At 50.8% G+C, this 19,058-nt stretch overlaps 1 protein-coding gene across 1 annotated transcript in view; it reads right to left on the bottom strand.

Moving 5' to 3' along the window:
• Positions 1-19,058, bottom strand: part of IFT43 (intraflagellar transport 43) — a 93,229-nt gene that overhangs the window by 21,622 nt on the left and 52,549 nt on the right. Inside the window, exons 4-5 of the mRNA XM_008058145.2 lie at positions 1,429-1,461; positions 776-822 (exon numbers count right to left, since the gene is read on the bottom strand). Of these exons, the coding sequence (XP_008056336.1) occupies positions 776-822; positions 1,429-1,461 (80 nt within the window). The remainder of the gene's footprint in view (positions 1-775; positions 823-1,428; positions 1,462-19,058) is intronic.

Below are 19,058 nucleotides of genomic sequence, written 5' to 3'. Positions count from 1 at the left end.
GCTTCAAAATACGTGCGACCTGGTAGAACAGCACCTGGTGTGTAATAACCACCTAATAGAGATCAGCTCTGGGTTGTTATTACAATGCTGATTTGCCAAGGTTTCAGGAACATAGAGGCAGGACATGGGAGGCAGAGGGGGAGTGAAATGAGAAGGGAAAACATGTCGGAGGAAATGTTTCAACTGACCTTCTGAAAAATGAGCAGGATCAATGGATAAAGAAGGAGGGAGATGCTCCAGGTAGAGGCAGCAGCACTTACTGAGGAGAAGGGATATGAACTGGCAAGGCACAGGAGTGTGAGCTGGCAAGGCATGGAAGTGTGAACTGGCAAGGCATGGGGTGTGCACTGGCAAGGTATGGAAGTGTGAACTGGCAAGGTCTGGGGGTATGGAATGGCAAGGCATGGGAGTGTGAACTGACAAGGCATAGGGGCGTGAGCAGGCAAGGCATGGCAGTGTGAAGTGGCAAGGCACAGGGGTGTGAACTGGCAAGGTGTGGGGTGTGAAGTGGCAAGGCATGGGGGTGTGAACTGGCAAGGTGTGAACTGGCAGGGTGTGGGGGTGTGAATTGGCAGGGCATGGGAGTGTGAACTGGCAGGCGTGGGGATGTGAACTGGCAAGGCACAGGGGTGTGAACTAGCAAGGTGCTGGGGTGTGAACCAGCATGCATGGGGAGATCACCACAAACATGTCCAGCAAGCCTGTGCCAAACAGTGCCTTCGCTGCAGCCCAAGCAGTGCTCTGAATCTCTCCAATAGTCCTTTTGGCCTCTTACCATCTTCAGCATTATATCCATCCAGGCTCTGCTGTCTGAGGCGTTCACTGACCCCAAAATAGAAGAAAAGGAGAGCAGAAAATGAGTTTCAAATATAGAAAGGAACAACCCAAGCTTTATTGCATCCATTCTTTCACCTAAATGGAAACGTCCCTGGACCTAATTGGTCAGACCTAATTAGACATTGGGGTCTGCCATGTATGATCGCACAGGCCTTGCACTGCACCATTCCCATGGGTGGCATCACATAGACTATGGCATGAATGTTCCTCCACCCCTGGAGGTGGGAAATTGGGTGGCCCTGCCTTCATAGCCACCTTGAGCTAGAAATCGTCTTTTTTTTGGTACAAGTCTTAGGGGAAGGCTGGGCTTAGAAGCTGGCGTTGCTTCTGTCCATCTGTATCAATAAAGCAGAAGGCAGGGGGCCAGTGCCCTGATTCCAGGATATATTATTTTAAAAACTTCACGGACATGACACGGACATGCTGAGGAAGTAGCATGAACCAAACCCCTGACTTGGCAGCTGACCAGACAGATGCATACAGTCCTATTTTCTATGCCGTGGTCAATGTAGGCAGAATAGATCATGACCACCAAGAGTATGCCGTTGACGCAGGTCTACATAGGGTACCATAAGAACACTGGACACGTACTCTTCTCTGTCTTCAGACACATTCTTTCTCAGCCTGAAAAGAAAGAGAAGACAAGGTTTTGAGCCCACCAGTCTCATGCCTGGGTAGCGTCTTGGGGAAGGGTTTCACAGTGGGGCACATCAGTCCACCGCAGGGGCTTTGCTTAATGGAAGTTCTCTTCACAGGCCAAGTCCACGACCAGCATGAGAGAAACAGATACCACAGGACTTTCTTAAAGCTTTGTATCAGCCTAACTCTGGTTCAACTGCTGGTTCAAGTGCAGGCGGAGGGAGCACTTGAAACCCACATGGGCACAGATGACCCGGCGCCCTCCTTCCTTCCAGCAGTGAACTGACTGCTTCCAGAACACTTTCTCATGACTGAGGCCAGCAGGTGCAACATCACAGGAGCAAGAGGTATGCCCTGACCACAAGGTGAGACTGCAGGCTCAGGAACGGTTTCACCATGTCCTTTGCGTGCTGGACCAGAAGGCCCCAGGGGAGGGTGGGAGAGCAGGGCACAGGCACTCCACGCATCGCAGACCCGAACCCCAGGCCAACTCTCACACACGCACGGGGGCTGTCCGGGAGCCTGCTGGGCACGAGACTGTGGGTCTGGCTGGGAGACGTTTCTGAACCAGTTGGCCTGTGAGGAGGGGCTCAGGAATATCACCTTAAGTTCTAATCTACGCAGTCATGACTGACACTCTGAGAGACACTGATCTAAAGTCTTCTTAGACTGGTGAAATGCAATGGTAACCGGTGATGGCTGTTGGGGCCACGGTGATTGCATGTATGTCTGGAAATTTCCGTAAGAACTGAGTTGGTTTTTGTCTTAAATTAACTCTTTGAAGTCAGGAATCTAGCACCGTGAGGAGTGGGCAACAGGTGGTGGCGACATCGCAGGGTCTGGAGGCAGGATGCACAGAGGGCAGCAACAATGTGCGCACCAGCCTCAGCCGGTAAGGGCAAGTAACACCCCAAGATACAGTCATACCTGGATGTTTTGACAATTAAAAAATAAAAATTTTTGTAATGATTTTTAAAAGTTAAGTCTAGGCCAGGCGCAATGGCTCAAGCATGTAATCCCAGCACTTCAGGAGGCCAAAGTGAGAGGACTGCCTGAGCCCGGAGGCTGGTGACCAGCCTGAGCAACATGGTGAGACCTCATCTCTACAATAAATCAAAAAGTTAGCTGGGTATGGTAGCGCACGCCTGTAGTTCCAGCTACTTGGAAGGCTGAGGTGGAAGGATCGCCGGAGCCTAGCCGGTCGATGTTGAGGTGACTGTGAACATGCCACTGCACTCTAGCCTGGGTGACAGAGTGAGACTCCAACTAAAAAAAAAGTTAAATCTAAGTTTAAATGGATCACTCTCTATGAAATTTAGACTCTATCAACTATGCTACTTTTTCTTTTTTTTGAGAGAGAGTGTCTGTCTCTGTTGCCCAGGCTGGAGCTCACTACAGCCTCAAACTTCTGAGTTCAGGTGATCCTCCCACCTCAGCTTCCCAAGTAGCTGGGACTACAGGCATGAGTCTCCATACCTCATTTTTAATTTCTTATACAGTCATGATCTTTCTGTGTTGCCCAGGCTGGTATTGAACTCCTAGTCTCAAGTAATCCTCCTGCCTCAGACTGCCAAAGTGCTAGATTTACAGGCATGAGCCACCATGCCCAAACCCTCAGCTGTATTATTATTATTATTACTATTATTATTGCTATTATTATTTTGAGTCAGAGTCTCACTCCATTGCCCAGACTAGAGTGCAGTGGCATGCTCATGGCCACTCCAGCAGTGATCCGCTGGGCTCTGGCGCCAAGTAGGTGGAACTATAGATGCATGCTACCATGCCCAGTCAATTTTTTATTTATTGTAGAGATGAGTTCTCAATAAGTTGTTCGGGTTGGTCTCAAACCCGCAGCCTCAGGCAATCCACTCTCCTCGGCCTCCCAAAGTACTGGGATTACAGGCTGAGCCACCAAGCCTGGCCTCTTTTGCTTTTTACTTTCCCTAGAGATGGGGTCTTGCAGTGCTGCTCAGGCTGAACTCAAACTCCTAGGCTCAAGCAATCCTCCTGCTTCAGCCTCCTGAGCAGCTGGGACTACAAGTATGAGCCAGAGAGTTGACTCGTGAAAGTCAACTCTACCCTTACCATCTGGAATACAGAGCCAGCATGTTGCCACAGGTGGAAGTGCCTGGAAGGAAACAGGGACCAGAGGAACAGCAGGACGAGGGGCTGGAGACAAGACTGGGGCCTGCACTGTGGCCAGAAGACACACTCCACCCCACTCACACTCCCCTCGTCTCAGGCTCACCTCCGGACACGCTCCACTCTGCTCACGTTCAGCTCTGGACACGTTCTCTTCTGGTCAGGGTCACCTGTGGACATGCTAACCTCTGCTCAGGCTCACCTGTGAACACACTTCCCTCTGCTCACACTCCCCTCTGGACACACTCCCCTCCCCTCAAGCTCACCTCTGGACATGCTCATCTCTGCTCACATTCAGCTCTGGACATGCTCACCTCTGCTCACGGCCCCCTCTGGACACACACCCCTCCGGCCACATGTCTGCTCTCCCTCAGACCTGTGACCCAATCTTCCCTTCCCCACTGCACGCCCCACACAGGCAGCAACTCCGGAGGAATCAATGATGCAGATCTTCAGGGGAGGTAGAGATATCACCCTCTGCCTACTCGGATTCCCAGCAGCGCACTGAGCTCTACATTCAGCGCGTGGCTGTGGGGCCCATACCCTGCACTCACTCAACCGGAGGCCAGATCCACTTCTCCCTATGGAGGAAGGAGACGACCACATGGAGTCCTCGGAGAGGTGGCAGGGACCCACAGATGGCATGTCCTTTTCTCTCTCTCTCTCCCTTCTGTCTCTTCTCTTCTCTCTCTCTCTCCTGTCTCTCTCTCTTCCCTCCCTCCTTTCCTCCTCCCCATCTCCTGTATCTTTCTCTCCTATCTCTCTCTTCTCTACCTCTTCTCTCTCCTGTCTCTCTCTCTCTCTCTCTGCCAGGAATCATAGCTCTGGGAGATAGTGTCCCTGTGGGATGGAACGCCTGTTTCTATCTGGGTCCCAGATGGAACACCAGCCAATTCTGGGCCTCATCCAAACTGCAGAGTTGGGTCTGGACCACACTGCTGTTTATTTAGGTGTCTTTTTGTTTGGCTTGTATGTGAATCCTCTGACAAGACTGGGGGATTTTACACAGACACCAAGATTCCTGGATCCTTTAACTAAAAGGCTGGCAACATGGTCCGTACACTATATGGAGCTAAACTCATCCGCCCCACCCCCCATGCTCCCTGCCTCTGGAGGCCCAGAACCAGTCCCTGACCACTGAATCTGTTGCCGGTTCCCTGATGAGTCAGATGAGGCTTTTCCTGTAGCCACAGCTACCAGCGTGGGGACGCAGCAGGGAGACTAGGGGAGTGAGTTTAGGGGACTGGCAGAGAGGCCTCTGCATAGAAAGCGGATGTCCAATCAATCATGTCTGCATCTCAGGAACACCATCCCACAGGGACACCATCTCCCGGAGCTATGATTCCTGGCAGAGGGAGAGAGAGAGAGAGAGAGAGAGAGAGAGAGAGAGAGAGAGAGAGAGAGAGAGAGAGAGGTGCCATTCTGAAATAAACCACTTCATAGATTCCCTTCACCTGCCGGGTTCCCAGAGGCAGCTCAGGCTGGCACAGTGATGTGTTGCCTGGCCCAGAACAGAGCCTTAGCATGATGTCCTGAAGGTCATGATCCATTCATGAGCCATGAACTCATGTTAGTAGATCACCATCAGCCTTTCTTTTCCTTTCTCTCTTGCTTCTTTCTTTTTTTTAATAGCATAGCAAAGAGAATACACAGAAAACAGTAAAAATAAGTATTATACAAACCTTTTGTTTTCAGTTTTATATATATACACACACCTAATCATGATCTAGAAAGCATTTTTATTTTACTTTTTAGGAACAGGGTCTTGCTCTGTGTGATCTAGAATGCATTTTTGTTTTACTTTTTAGGGACAGGGTCTTGCTCTGTGGCCCAGGCTGGAGTGCAGTGGCATGATCACAGCTCACACAGCCTCAAACACCCTCTTAAGTACCTGGGATTCCAGAAGTGCCACTACATCTGGCTGATTTTATTTTTATTTGTGGCAGAGATGAGAGGTCACTTTGGTGCTCATACTGGTGTCAAACTCCTGGCCTTCAGTGGGCCTGTCACCTTGGCCTCCAAAGTGCTGAAATTACAAGTGTGAACCACAGCACCCAGCCCTGAGTGTATTTTTAAATTACTAGTGAGGTTAAAAACAAATAACCAGGCCAGGTGTGGTGGCTCACACCTATGATCCCAGAACTTTGGGAGGCCAAGGTGAGAGGACTGCCTGAGTCCACAGGTTTGAGATCAGCCTGAGCAACTTGGTGAAATCACATCTCTACATTTAAAACAATTTTTTTTTTAATTAGCTGGGTGCGATGGCACGTGTCTGTAGTTCCAGCTACTTGGAAGGATCACCTGAGTCCAGCAGGCTGAGGCTGTGGTGGTCATGAGTGTACCACTACACTCCAGCCTGGGTGACAGAGTAAGACTCCAACTCAAAAAAAAAAAAAAAAAAAAAACAAGTAAGCAAGCAAACAAGAACCTAAAACACAGCGGTCAACCACTGTCCTCAGGGCAGGTAACCAGAGAAAGATTGAGGGCTGACATGCAGGGTCAGAGGCAAGAATTGTGAGGTTGGGGTCATTTCTTCCTCACAGACACTTCTTTCTGAACTTCCAGGGAAACTGAGATCGTTGATGAGGCCTCTGGGACCTGTCCCAAGCCCCCCAGCAGTGTCTGCAGAGCTGGGGTCAGCGCAGTCCTGGGCTTCTGCTCAGCACTGCACCTAGGGCCTGTGCCTCACTCCCAGAAGTGGCTCTTAGAAGGCTTGGGAACCGGGCCATGGCCTGGCCCTGACTGTGATGCCAGAAAGACCACCTTGCGAGACAGAGAACTTGCAACACTCTTCAAAGACTGTCATGGCTGTTAACACAATCTCAGTTGAGCTCTGGAAAAGAGGCAAGGTGGGTTTCAGGGGCACCATTCGGAGGAGCAAAATTTGGAGGGACACTGGGCACTGTGGTCGTGTGCTCACCCAAACCACAGAGCCAGTTAGTGATGAGGCTGGACCCAGAGCCTGTGTCTCCTGACTTCCACCCAAGATTCTACACGTCTCCCAAACCTTTTCAAGGGTATCCCCAGGACACCCAGACACCTGCTTGGAATCCTTGTGCAGACAGTCCCTTCTGGGCTTTCCCTGAGTACACGAGGCAGAGATGGTACAAAGAACTGAAAGTTGCAGAGAAGCCTCTAACCCGGTCGTTTTCTCCCAGTGGTGCCCAACAGGCTCTCACACCCAGCAAGCGTTCTCAAGGCCCCTGAGATAGTAACTTCTAGAAATAGGACCCCGTCACACAGATGAGAGCACCACCCTAAGCCTCACTTGGGGTACTGTGCTGAGTACCCCAATTACTAAGAAGCACAACAAAGACCGATTTGCCTTTTCCTGAGTTGCCTACTTTCTTCCAACAGAAGTATTAATGAACTTGGACTTGACCTGCAGGCTGAGGGGAGGAAGAAACATCAAGGAGCACGAGTGGCCCACAAGGCAAAGCCTCTGTCCCTGAGCAATGTTGAAATTCACACCTGCATCAGCGGCATCTGTGAGCATGAGCCAGGTGCTCTCCTTCCAGCCCGGACTAGAGCAATGCAGATCAGTTAGGGATGCTTGTTCAATATTCAAAATGTAAAACACAGAGGTTGCTGAACCAGCACTTGAAAAAGTTAATTAAATGCAGGTTTCTCTCTCAGAGCCACTCCATCACTTGCCAAGAGCTCTGGTCATTTCACAGAATGAAGCTCTAACCCTGGACAGTGAGAGTCAACACTGTGGAGACAGTGGCACAGGAAGGACACGCCGCTCCCTCCTCCCCAGGGCTGTGCCTGCCCCGTGGGTGCCACCCAGCCCTGTGTGGCCCTTTGCAAACTGCCAAGAACACTCGGCCACGAAGCCACACCCCCTCGAGACCCTGGCCTCTCAGGTGAAGGGTATGCAACAAGGGGCTGTCCCGGGTTGCGATCCCATGGATGCCCAGCCCCTCCTGTTTTCCCCAGCGTCACACTGGCTTCTCTCAGTCTCTCCTCCTTGGCTGAGCACATCCATGCAACAACTAGGGAAAGCCAGTCCCAGGCCCCGCCCCGCGGCCATGCTGCTCCCACCCACACCCACCAGGAAGGATGACCACCGATGACAACAGTCAACGTTTGTGGGGCTTGTTGGTGCCAGGCACTGTCACGATGGCATTTATGTGCTACTATTACATAACTGTATGTCTACATGCTACTTTTACAAAAGTGTTTGCTCTACACAGTCTCACACGTTATCTTATTTAATTGTCACATCATCCTATTTCCTTGCCCTGTTTTATAGGTGGGGAGTGCAGAGGGGCAAAGTCTTGGCTGAAGTTGCCCACTCAGAAGGTGGTGGGGCCGAAGGCATGGTCAGATGGCCTGGCTCCACACTGGCTCCTGACACCCACACCAGGGCCACATGGCACTTCCACTGCACAGGCGGTGCTTCATGCTTCAAAGTCAAGGAAATCTTCCAGGATGGGGACATTCTTTCAGCTTATAATGTGCAAGAGCTTTGTTGGGCCTGAATATCTGGTAGTTAGTGCTGATTTAATTACTCTGTTACTTACTATGTTTTATTTGCAACATGACAGCCTGCTTCGCAGCAAGGAGGGACCCCATCTAGCTGAGTCACTTTCCCTCCAAATCCCCCACTCCCCACTTTTTTGGGGCATTCAGAGCCCATACTGACGTCCATAGCATGATTTGGTCAGCTGGGGACAAGCTTGATCCCGCCAGCAGATCCATGACTCCAGCCACGTGAGACTACATGGGACTACGCGGGGCCACGGCAGAATCTTGGATCCTCCTGGTTTCATCCTGGCTCTCAACAGTAACCAAGTACAGGAACATAAACCACCTCCCCACCAGCCTGCAGGGTCTATATTCTCTGTCCTCCCTGTTCCTGCAGGGGCCTGGCCTGGCCACCAAAAACAGGAACCCACACAGACACGACTGTGTCTGTGGGACCAGTGAGTGGCCATGACCCCAACTGCAGTGACACTGCCAGCATCGGGGGCAAGCCCACGAGGTAATCCCGCCACCAGCTCCACAGCCCCAACTGCCGCTCTGTGGGCCTGTGGTGAAGGGTTAAGGCAGTCCTAACGTAGACATCATCTTGGCTCAAAGGCTTCTCTCTAGTTTAATGGAACACCACGGAGATCGAAATAGAGATAAAGCACCACGCTCAGAGAGCAGCCAGGATGCTATCTTTATGCAGCACGATGACGACCGGTGGCTAATTAGATGCCGTTAACCTATCTGAGCAGGGACATGACCGGGATGAATGGGGGGAAGTGTCCTTGAAGTATCTTAATATCCACAGCACAGGCTGGACCCTAGACTTGGAGCAGAACAGGCTTCAGACAGACCACAGCACTGCACCTGCAGCCTTGGCTGGCCCAGGGAGGCCTCTGCGGGCCCATCCCTCACAGGGTGTGGCCTCGGATCTGGGGAGGAACGCAAGGATGTGGACCGGTGGTTGCAACCATACCTTGTTGCAAGTGAGAGAAACACTAACACGTGTAGGCATCACACGGGCCATGACACAGGAGAAGAAACTGCAGCCAGGGCCCAAGGCATAAAGAAACATCAGTGCGGGGAGATGGAGTGAGATACCGATGACACTGTGGCCAAAGCTGCCTACATTTTAAAAAACGTATCCCTCCCCTGGAGGAAAAGAAATCAAAATGCCACTTTCTTACAAGGTTTTCTACCCTCATAATTTTAAAATGCCCAATAAAAACCTCACAACTGCCTCCAAACCTCATTCATATGACTGTGACCATGGCATGAGAGAGGGAGGCAATGTGTCCCAAACCATCTGACATGCCACCAGCAAGTCCAAAGCCAAGGCTCTGTTCTGGAACCTGCACGCCCACCAGGTGAGCCTCCACACTGGACACTCGGGTCTGAGGAGAGGAGGAACCTGTCACTGTGCCCCTGGCCACACCACTCACCAATGTCTGGCAGTGGGGGCCTGGGGTCCTCTGTTCTTGGGTGCCCTCATGCCAACACACTGCTAGCCCTAACCCTAACCCTAAAAGCCAGACCTCTCTCATGAGCTGAGGCTCTTCTCGGCCATAGGCTTCTCCTTGCTTCAACCTCCCCGAAAGCCACAGTCCTCACCTCCCTTCCCCTCAGCTGCTAGTTCCTGCTGTTCACATGTTCACAGGTCAGTCTATATTGGAAACACTGCCTTTTCTCCCCGTTGTGTAAAAAGAAGCAGGAGTTCCTTCACACCCACATTTTGGCACCTTGGGGTTTTAGGTCACACTAGGTCACATTTGACTCCTGCCGGCATGGCTCATCGATAAGGTATCTGGTGGAGACATGCCTATGTCCAGCCCCCACCTTGTCCGTATTTCGGCCACACCAGGAGCCCTGCTGTGTTCTGAACACCCTGGCCCGATGTGCCTGTCTGTGAACTGCCCACATCCCGGCCCACTTGAAGGCATAGTGAGTCACGGAGCAATTCCTGGGTCAAGTTTGCCCCCTGCTGGTCAGATTAAAAATAACATTTTTGTTCTAATTCAAACTCCAAGAGCACTTATTTAATACATGAAAAAAAGATTGAAATATACAGAGAGCTTTAGTAGCTACTAAAATAGTTAGGGGAACATATAAGATGTATGTATATTCTTTCTATCAAGGAAAAGTGACAGCAAGTTTGGAACTCCAGATCTCGGGTATCACAAATGAGCATTATTCAGGAAAACGTTAGTAGATGATGAGTTATCTACCAGGCACAAGTGGGCGGTGCTGGGGATTGGAGATCTTTTGCTCAGGATTTTCTCTAGTGGGAGAAAAGAATATTACAGAAATAACACTAACACTTTCATCATCTCATACACTGTAGGGTTCAGAAGACCCCACACTAGCTGGGCATGGTGAAAGCCCAGTTACATGGAAGGCTAAGGCAGAAAGATTGCTCAAGCCCAGGAGTTCTAAACTAGCCTGGGTGACATAGCAAGACCCTTGTCTCTTTAAAAAACAAAAATCCACACCATTCAAACAGTGTAACTGCTAGGTGAGGAAATGGGAACTGGGCGTCCTCAGAGGGACCCGATGCCAGCCCCTGAGCCAGTGAATGCATTGCTGGAACCGGAAACCAAGCTCATAGTTCCTTTTTTGTACTGCCGGTTCTCCTATGTCTCAGACTTGATGGGACAAGTGTGGGGTGAAGGCAAAATGCCATGAGTGCACTAAAGAGAGGGAATCTTCTAAAGACTTGCCAACAGAGAGACAAGCAGGCTTGCAACAGGCAGAGAAGCTGCAGGAAGGAATCAGAACAAAGTCAGAGGCATGCAGAGCTTAGGGTGTTCAGAAAACATCAGGGCACCTGATGGGTCCAAAATACAGACTAAATGGCTGAACACGAGAATGGCATTGGGGCTGGCTGGATAACAGACCACACTCAACATGAATGCACAACTCACCACAGCACCCCTGCAAACACACGATGGGCACTGAGGGGTCACGAGAGAGCCTGGGGCCCCAAATTAATTTTACTGGGCTCTTTTTTCCCCCTTCGAGTGACTTAAGCCCACATACACAGACAGCCTCCAGAGCATGGTACTAAGCAACTCACCATATACTCTGCAGTACACAAATGGCACCAAGCAGTTAAGTGCAAAAAGCCGTTATTCCTCCAGCTGGAGAAAGAACAGAAAGGAAAGCAGAAGAACTGCCATAGGACAGTGTGTCCTAAACATCTAACATCCCCTAGTGCCACCATCACGAATCTTGCCACAGCTGTGCACTTTCTGCACCTACTCAATATTTTCTTTAAATGAACCCCTTGCTTGTACTTTAATAAATGTATTTACAATAAGGCCTTATATCCTCAATGGAAGCTAGCATCACCAGCCACAGAGGTCATCCTAAAAAAAAAAAAATACAGCTTTTAGAAATATATACATTTTATTTTATTACAGCTAGATATTGCTATTTGCCAAAAGTCTAAGTGCCTACAGCTTAATTTTTGTTAGAAGGGGAGGTTAGCAAGGTTAGTGATGTGTTAAAGAAATACCAGGTGCAGGTCGGGACTTTTCCATTGGCATGGTTGGAAGGGCCAAGAGCTGAAGGAAGAGGCTGACCTTGAGACGCGAGGCCAGTCCTGGGGAAATACAGCTTCGAGGGTGGTGATGGGGAGTAAACAAGACAGGACATGGGGATGGGGCAGCTGAAGCCATGTGTCACCAGTTGGGTGACTCCCCGGTGCCTCTGGAAATCCTCATTTCCATTCATTTGTGAGCACTGAATGGACTGGGCCTTCTGTTTCTCCTGGAGAGACATTTCTGTGTGGTCACGGGGACACCTGCAGGGACCGCCTTGAGTCACCAGCCACTGTGTTATCTGGCCCTCTTGTACATGCTGTGGCCCCCCACGGCCCACAAAACACGGAGACTGGCCCGAGGATGAGGACAAGGTGCCTCCCAGGCCCAGCTGCCGACACGCGACATGGGGGAGTGAGTGTGGGGCCCACACGGCAGCCCCCTGGAAGGCTCGGGGCTCGCCCCGGTGAGTCCCTGGTAACATAAGCTGCAGACACCCTGCACTCAAAAGATGGATTCTTGTACAGCATTTGCTGTGGCACCAGGGAGACCGGCGTCTCACCAGAAACCAGCTCTGTAGGGGTGGGGGCAGCCTGGTCAAGAAGCAAAACCACTGACCAACCTGGCAAACCTGGAAAAACTGAGCCTGGGTGAGGGGCTTCCACCGCCTACGTGTGCCCAACCTGATTCATCTACACCAAAACTGCTTTTGGTTACTTCTCCACAGTGGACTGAAAATAAAAGGAGGACATGTTATGATGCTCACGGATGCACTTTATTTTTGAAAGACACATCTCTCAATGGGAGGACAAGGAGTCCATTCATGCTGGGAGCACTGGCATCCCAAGCTGTCCCCTCCTGGCCAGCGCTCACTGCAGGGTGCAGGTCCCCTTCACAGAGACCGGCGGGCTTGGGGCCACCACTTTCTTCCTGAAAGTTTTCTGCCGATAAGATTGCTTCATCCGATCCACATCTCCTCCTGTGAGGGTCCCAGAGGAGAGCAGCAAAGACAATTCTATTCTCACAGACACGCTTTGTGCAAATAGGAGAGTGTGTGGCTTTTTCGTGAACTTGAGATGAATGGTGCAGCTCTGAGGCCCGAGAATGGGCATGCTGCAGACTGACTGGCTCATTCTATTATACTAATTAGCTGCAAGACCTTGGGCAGCAGGGCAAGGTGACACTGAAGGGCTATTCAAACTCGAAGGCTCTGGAGCTCGAGTCACTTACCCTCCCCACTTCTCACTGTCTCCATGACTTCGGGCCTCTCCGTAGCTCTGTGACTAACTCTGACCCACCCTGTCTGCTCCAGTGAATTCATTCTCTGCTCTGATAGTCCCCAGTCGCCCTGTCCCCACAAGCGGGTCATGCAGCACTAAAGTCTCAGTCAAGACTGTGTAACACGCAGGCTTGGAGACTGCAAAGTCAGCATGGCAGGGGGAAAATGGGAGGGAAGGAGGCAAGGGAGAAGGGGAGGATGGGAGGCAGGGAGGATGGGAGGCAGGGAGGCCTGCCTCATCCCCGTTTCAATTATTTTTAAGCACAACAGTGCTAAGCCCAACTCTTTCTGCTTAAGAACCGAAGGCATTTCCCTCCCTGGTCCTTCCCACGCCCTCCTAGCTGTTGTGAAAACCTGCTTTAGCCTTCCCAACTGCAGGAGCCATGTTACTTCCCCTCATCCTCCTCTGTCAACGGTCACCCCTTCACATTCCCAATCACTTTCTTCCTGCTGAATGTGACCCCTTCCTCTCCTTCAGGAGGACACCCACTAAACACTCCAGACTGGGGGCTGGGAGACCCACTCCCCTGTTCTCTGGTCAGAGCGGACTCTCAGAGTTCCCAGTCTTGGGAACTTGCTTGGGACCAGGCCAGCTGAGGTGTGTGTGCTGCGCTCCGATCTCGGCCCCATGTAAACACTGGCTTGAGACTTGTGACTCTGAGTGTGGGATCTGGAGTCGGAGGGGCCTTGGTTTCGATGCCTGTGTCCCTCTAGAACTCTGGGGAACCATAGTCCCCAGCGCACCAGTGTTTAGAGGCGGGGCCTTTGGAGGGAACTGGGCTGTGAGGGCCCTGCCCTCATGAACCAGTCAGGCCTCATGAAAGGCCTGGAGGGTAGCAAGGATCTCATAGCCCTTCTGCCTTCTGAGTAGCCCACACCAGACACTGAAGCTGCTGGTGCTTGACCTTGGACTTCCCAGCATGCAGAACTGTGAGAAAGACGTTTCTACTATTTCTAAAAGACCCAGAGTGGGGCACGTTGTTATAGCAGCGGGGTGGACTAGGACAGAGGATCTGGGTTCCAATCAGACGTCACTGGTTCCAACCACTCACTAGTCGTGTGCTCTTGGACAAGTCACTTTAAACTCTCCCAAATCAGTGATAAAACCACATTCTATGGCAAAGGTTTTTCTAAGAATCAAGAAAGTTAACTCAGACAAAGCATTCAGCAGAATACTTGGCACACAGTATGCACAATAACAGCTGCCACTATTATTATTATTAGTAGTAGTAGTATTCTCAACAGTCTGTTTTTATTATTCTTACCAGTCTGTATTCTCGACACTGCTTTCTCTGATGAAGATGCTTCCTTTCTCCTCCATAGTCCTGTAACTGAACCCCAGCCCTGAAATGGGTGCTGGCTAGTGAACCGGGGGGGTGGGGTGTTTCACACTTTTTGCTTCTAGGACCCCTGATCCCCTGCTTCCCCACATTCCTGCCACCCCAGACTGAAACTGCCGAGGCCACCCTCAGCAGCATGCCTGTAGCCCACCCTCACCAGCGGACCTGCCACCCCTGTCTGCAGACCCCCATCCCCACACAAAAGTTAGTCCCACTCACAAAGCCTCCATCCCAGCTGGCCACTGCTTTCTACATTGTTAACTTGCCTGCGGGTTTCTCAGCACACACCCCTAATTTTTTTCACTTCCTGTTTTACTTTTTCTGTCTCTTGTTCTTTTCTTTGTTTCAGTCACTTCTATTTGTTTCTTTCTAAAAAGCAACTTTTTCTGGCTTTCAAATCCTTTCTGAAGGATTCTCCACTTCTGGGAAGTTTCTAGAATCAGGTGAGTCTGTTTCTGTGCTACTTACACCACACAACAGTCTTTATTTATAGTAGGAAAGTCTCATCTGACTTCTTAGCTTGAAGGGCTCAGACCACAGAAAGCAGCTTAGTTTCACCGATGTCGTCTCCCCTTCCTCTGGATTCAAACACCAGTTTTGTTTGGGATGACAAAAGCCCAACTAAAACCACTCTTCCCAGCCCCTCTCACTTCTGATCAATGAGAAAGACACTGTACCCCCTAAGAACACATTCCTCTTCCTCAACTCCAAAAATCAAACTCTTGCTAAGAAAGAGCCCTTACCTTCCCCCTCATGCTAGTTTCCCTTTTTCCTGCCTGGAGAACAGAGGTGAGAACTGGACGTACAGCAGCCATCACACACTGTGAGACACAGCAGGGTGACAAGACCACACGCTAAGACAGAGAGAGCTCTGACCCTCGTGGCCCTTCTGGCAGGGTTTTCTGTGGCTTGCAGGTGACTGTAACTCCAACTAGCACAGCCCACCTGGTGGAAAAGGAGAACTTACTCCAGGCAGGAAGGAGCACAGATCCCAAGGGAAAGCCAGCGACACATATGCCATCACTAGTTATCCTCATGGGTCGTCTCAGAAGAGGAAGCAATGATTTGAAATGGATACAAGAGGAGTGCGATTCTCAGGACACGAATGGGAGATACTGCCAGTAACTGCTCGAGAAAAGGAGCCAAACTCAGGGGAAAAAGACGAGCAGACTCTCTCCAAATACATCCAAATACAGCTGACCCTTGAGCAGCATAGAGGTTGGGGACACCAACCCCACACAAAGATCCACATGTAACTTTCAACTCCCCCAAAACTTGAGGATAGCCTATTGTTGACCAGAAGCCTTACCAATAACATAGTCGATGAGCACACATTTTGTGCTGTGGATGTATTAATAATATATTCTGTATTCTTCCAATACGGAGAAAAACATGCTGTTGAGAAAATTAAAAGGAAAAGAAAATATACTATGCATTAAGTGGAAGGGAATCAGGAAGAGGAAGAAGAGGAGGGTTTGGTCTTTCTGCCTCAGGGTGGCAGAAGCAGAAATGCCTAGAAATAGACCCTGGCAGTTCAAGTTTGCATTGTTCCAGGGTCAGTTGCGAATATTGGGCTCCTGGCACATGGCTCCTTAAACCCTCCAAAGTGACAGACAGATGTCTTTCCGTTTGCTGATGAGTGACTGATGGCCAGGGTTCCCGGACTGCCTCGGAATGGGGGTGGTTGCTAGGTGAACCAGCCCTGTGATTCGGTGCTGGAACTTCCAGCGCCACCCTCTGACCTGTGGGGCAAGGAGAGGGCTGAACGTTGAGCTGATCGCCAGTGATGTAATCAATCATGCCTACGTCACAGACATGCCTACATCACGAAGCTTGCGTAAACACCCACAGGACTCGGTGCTAAGAGCTTCCGGGTAGTGGCTGGAACCCCTCCATCTGATGGAGGGAGGGCAGCACACCACAGCACCATGGAGACAGAAGCTCTGGCCATCAGGTCGCCCTGTGCATCTCTCCACCCAGCCAGTCACTAGCACCCTTAAAACATGCTTTGTAATACACAGGTCATAGTAAGTACATGTTTTCCTGAGCTCTGTGAGCTATTCCAGCAAATCCATTGGGCCTAGAGGGGAGTGGTGGAGCACAGCTAACAGCAGGGGCTCGTGGTGGGCATCGAAAATAGGGGCGGTCTGGGGGGACTCAGCTCTCAACCCATGGAGCTGACTCCAACTCCAGGCAGATGTGGCGGAATTGAGTGCGATTGTAGGACACCCAACCATGTCCACACGGACCTGCTTGTTGTGGAGAAGCCGCCAAGCCTGGGGCCAGAGCGGAGCACCGAGTGCACAGCAGGACACAGAGATGGGAGAAGCAGAGTGCTCTGTATGTCTGCAAGGATGCCAAGGTCGTTCATGTCAAAGGGATGTCCATGTCAGAAGAAATGTCTGCATGTGTTCCTCGTACCACTGGTCACACACCTGTCAACACGTCAGTGGCTCCTAGTCCCTAAGAAATGAAGTTGTACATTGTGTTCAAGGTCCCACCCACCTACCTTTTTCACCTTCCTACACAGACCCTGGACCTCAGTCACTGTGGCAGGCTCATCCCAAACACGCCCTGGTGGGACATTCACGCCTACACAGCCAGCCCATCCCCGCCTCAGCATTTGTCAACTGTTTCCTTTCAAGCCAGTAACTCAGAGATGCAAGTGACCTGTTTTCAGCCGCCATCTAGAAAGCACAGTTTAGATGCTCACACGGGTTTGTTGAGCTGGGAGGGCCTGTGAGGTCATTCAGTTGTCCTGCTGAGTGAACAAAGTCCAAGAGAGCTGAGCTGGACACAGGGCTATTCTGCACCTCTTTCTTCTAGCCCAGGCATCTGCACTGGGCCCCTGCATAGACGCCCTGACTCCTAATTCGTACCTGGAGCAGGTGTGGCCCTGGTAAAGGAGGGGACTCAGAAACGGCCTCAGGACACGGCCTTGCAGGCCAACATCCAACCATGGAGCATCTCACTCTGGCCACGGTGCCCTCGGCCTTGCCACGAAATCAGGTCCCACACCAGCGGCGGGCACCAGTGTGTGTGCAGCAAGGGTCTGCTCCTGAGCTGGCAGCCTGGGAGCGGGTCCAGCTTATGGAGGCACTGCAGGGTCAGAAGGAACGTCACCTCCAATGCCTAACTGAGCTTAACAACCAGCCTGATGCAGCTGCATGACAGGGCTGGCTGGTGTCCTCAGTTGACTGCAGCCTCTACCCACCTTCTGGCAGGGTGGGGTGGGCACTGACCGGAGCGTGGCTCCACAGACAGCTAGTCAGCTGAAGCCAGGAAGGGCTCAGGTCACGTGTGTGCCTCAAATGCTATTCACACAGGTTGATGTGTCGGGTCCCTATCAAAACAGCCCTTGGGAAGAACCTGCCACAGGCAGCAAAGCCTGAGAAAGGCACCGTAACCTGAGAACCAGAACCCTGACAGTCCGACTCACCTGGGTTCAAATTCTGGTTGGGTGCTTCCTGGCTGTGTGACTTTCAGCAAGTTATTTAACTTTTCTGAACGTCAGTTTTCTCATCTGCAAGCAGGGACCAAGAGAGTACCTACTTCATGGAGCTGTTTTGAGGATAAAGTAAGATCACTGCGTTCAGCCCAGTGCTCAGCAAAAGAAATCACACTAAAGGACGCGTGTCCATGTGTATGTGCTTGGACTGTGTGTGTGTGTGTGTGTGTGTGCGCGCGCTCATCCACACAACAAGGGGCCTGGGTGTGGCTGTCCACAGATAGGTTCTGCCCCCAGAGGCAGAATCTGTTTCTGAGAATGAAGCTGCACATTCCCTAAAGACAAGAGCTGTTTTTAAAAACTCAAGGAATTCATGATGGAAAAGAAAGAATGGGGGAGGGAGAGGGAGGGTGAAGGGAGGGAGGGAAGAAAGGAAAGAGGGAGGAGAAAAGAAAGGAGGGAGGTAGAGAAAGAAGGAAAGAAAGAAGGAGGGAAGGAGGGAAGAGGAAGGGAGGGAGGGAAGAAAGGAAAGAAAGAAAAGGAAGGAAGGAGGGCAGGAGGGAGGGCGAGAAGGAAAGAGGGAGGGAGGGCGGGAAAGAAAAAGGTAGGGAAAGAAGGAGGGGAAAAGAGAATGAAAGAAGGAGGAGGGCGGGAGGGAAGAAGGGAAGGGAGGAAGGAAGGAAGGACCTAAATGCCAACAACAGAGGACAGTGCATCCATACCATGAGAAAATTATGGAGCATTTAGGAAAATGAGGCGCATCTATGTGCACTAACAGACCTCCAGGATGTACTTACTGTTAAGTAAAAAAGAAAGAAAATGTACGGTGCAGAACACATTTTATTTAAAATATGCACAGATCTTTATAAGTACATCTACTGAAATGTGCAAAAGACACCAACAAACTGCTCCAGTCATTACTTCCAGAGAGATGCCGAGGGTTGGAGGAAAGGGTAGTTTTAAGTAAACTGAGCTTGCTGTGTCTTGTTTGAATTTTTACATCATTAAAATGTTCTCGGTTTGCTTGCAAAACTACAAGGGACTTTATTACAAAACAGAGTCGATGAAACTGTTTCCGCTGAGCTCCTCAGCAGACCCAACCAGCACGGATGGAAACACTAGGAAGTGACTGGAGATTGGTTCTAACTCTCTAGTCTTGCGAACCCTGTACTTTGCGACAGTCCAGAGAAACAGAGGAATGTTCCACAGGAGCTGCTGCTGTCTGAGGACTACTTCTGTGGGCTGCTCCTTTCTCTCCTGACCCTCGGGGACCCTTTGACTTTACAGTCCTGCCCTGGCTCCTAGGAATGACCAGCTCTAGTCACTGCAGCATTTTCACTTCTGCAAAACAAGAGACTGTC

The sequence above is a fragment of the Carlito syrichta genome, unplaced genomic scaffold (genome assembly GCF_000164805.1).
Source record: "Carlito syrichta isolate Samal-C Ts95f unplaced genomic scaffold, Tarsius_syrichta-2.0.1 Scaffold303228, whole genome shotgun sequence".
NCBI classification, from domain to species: domain Eukaryota; kingdom Metazoa; phylum Chordata; class Mammalia; order Primates; family Tarsiidae; genus Carlito; species Carlito syrichta.
Note: the sequence above shows the minus strand (reverse complement) of the source record. Positions and strands in the feature narration are given on the sequence as shown.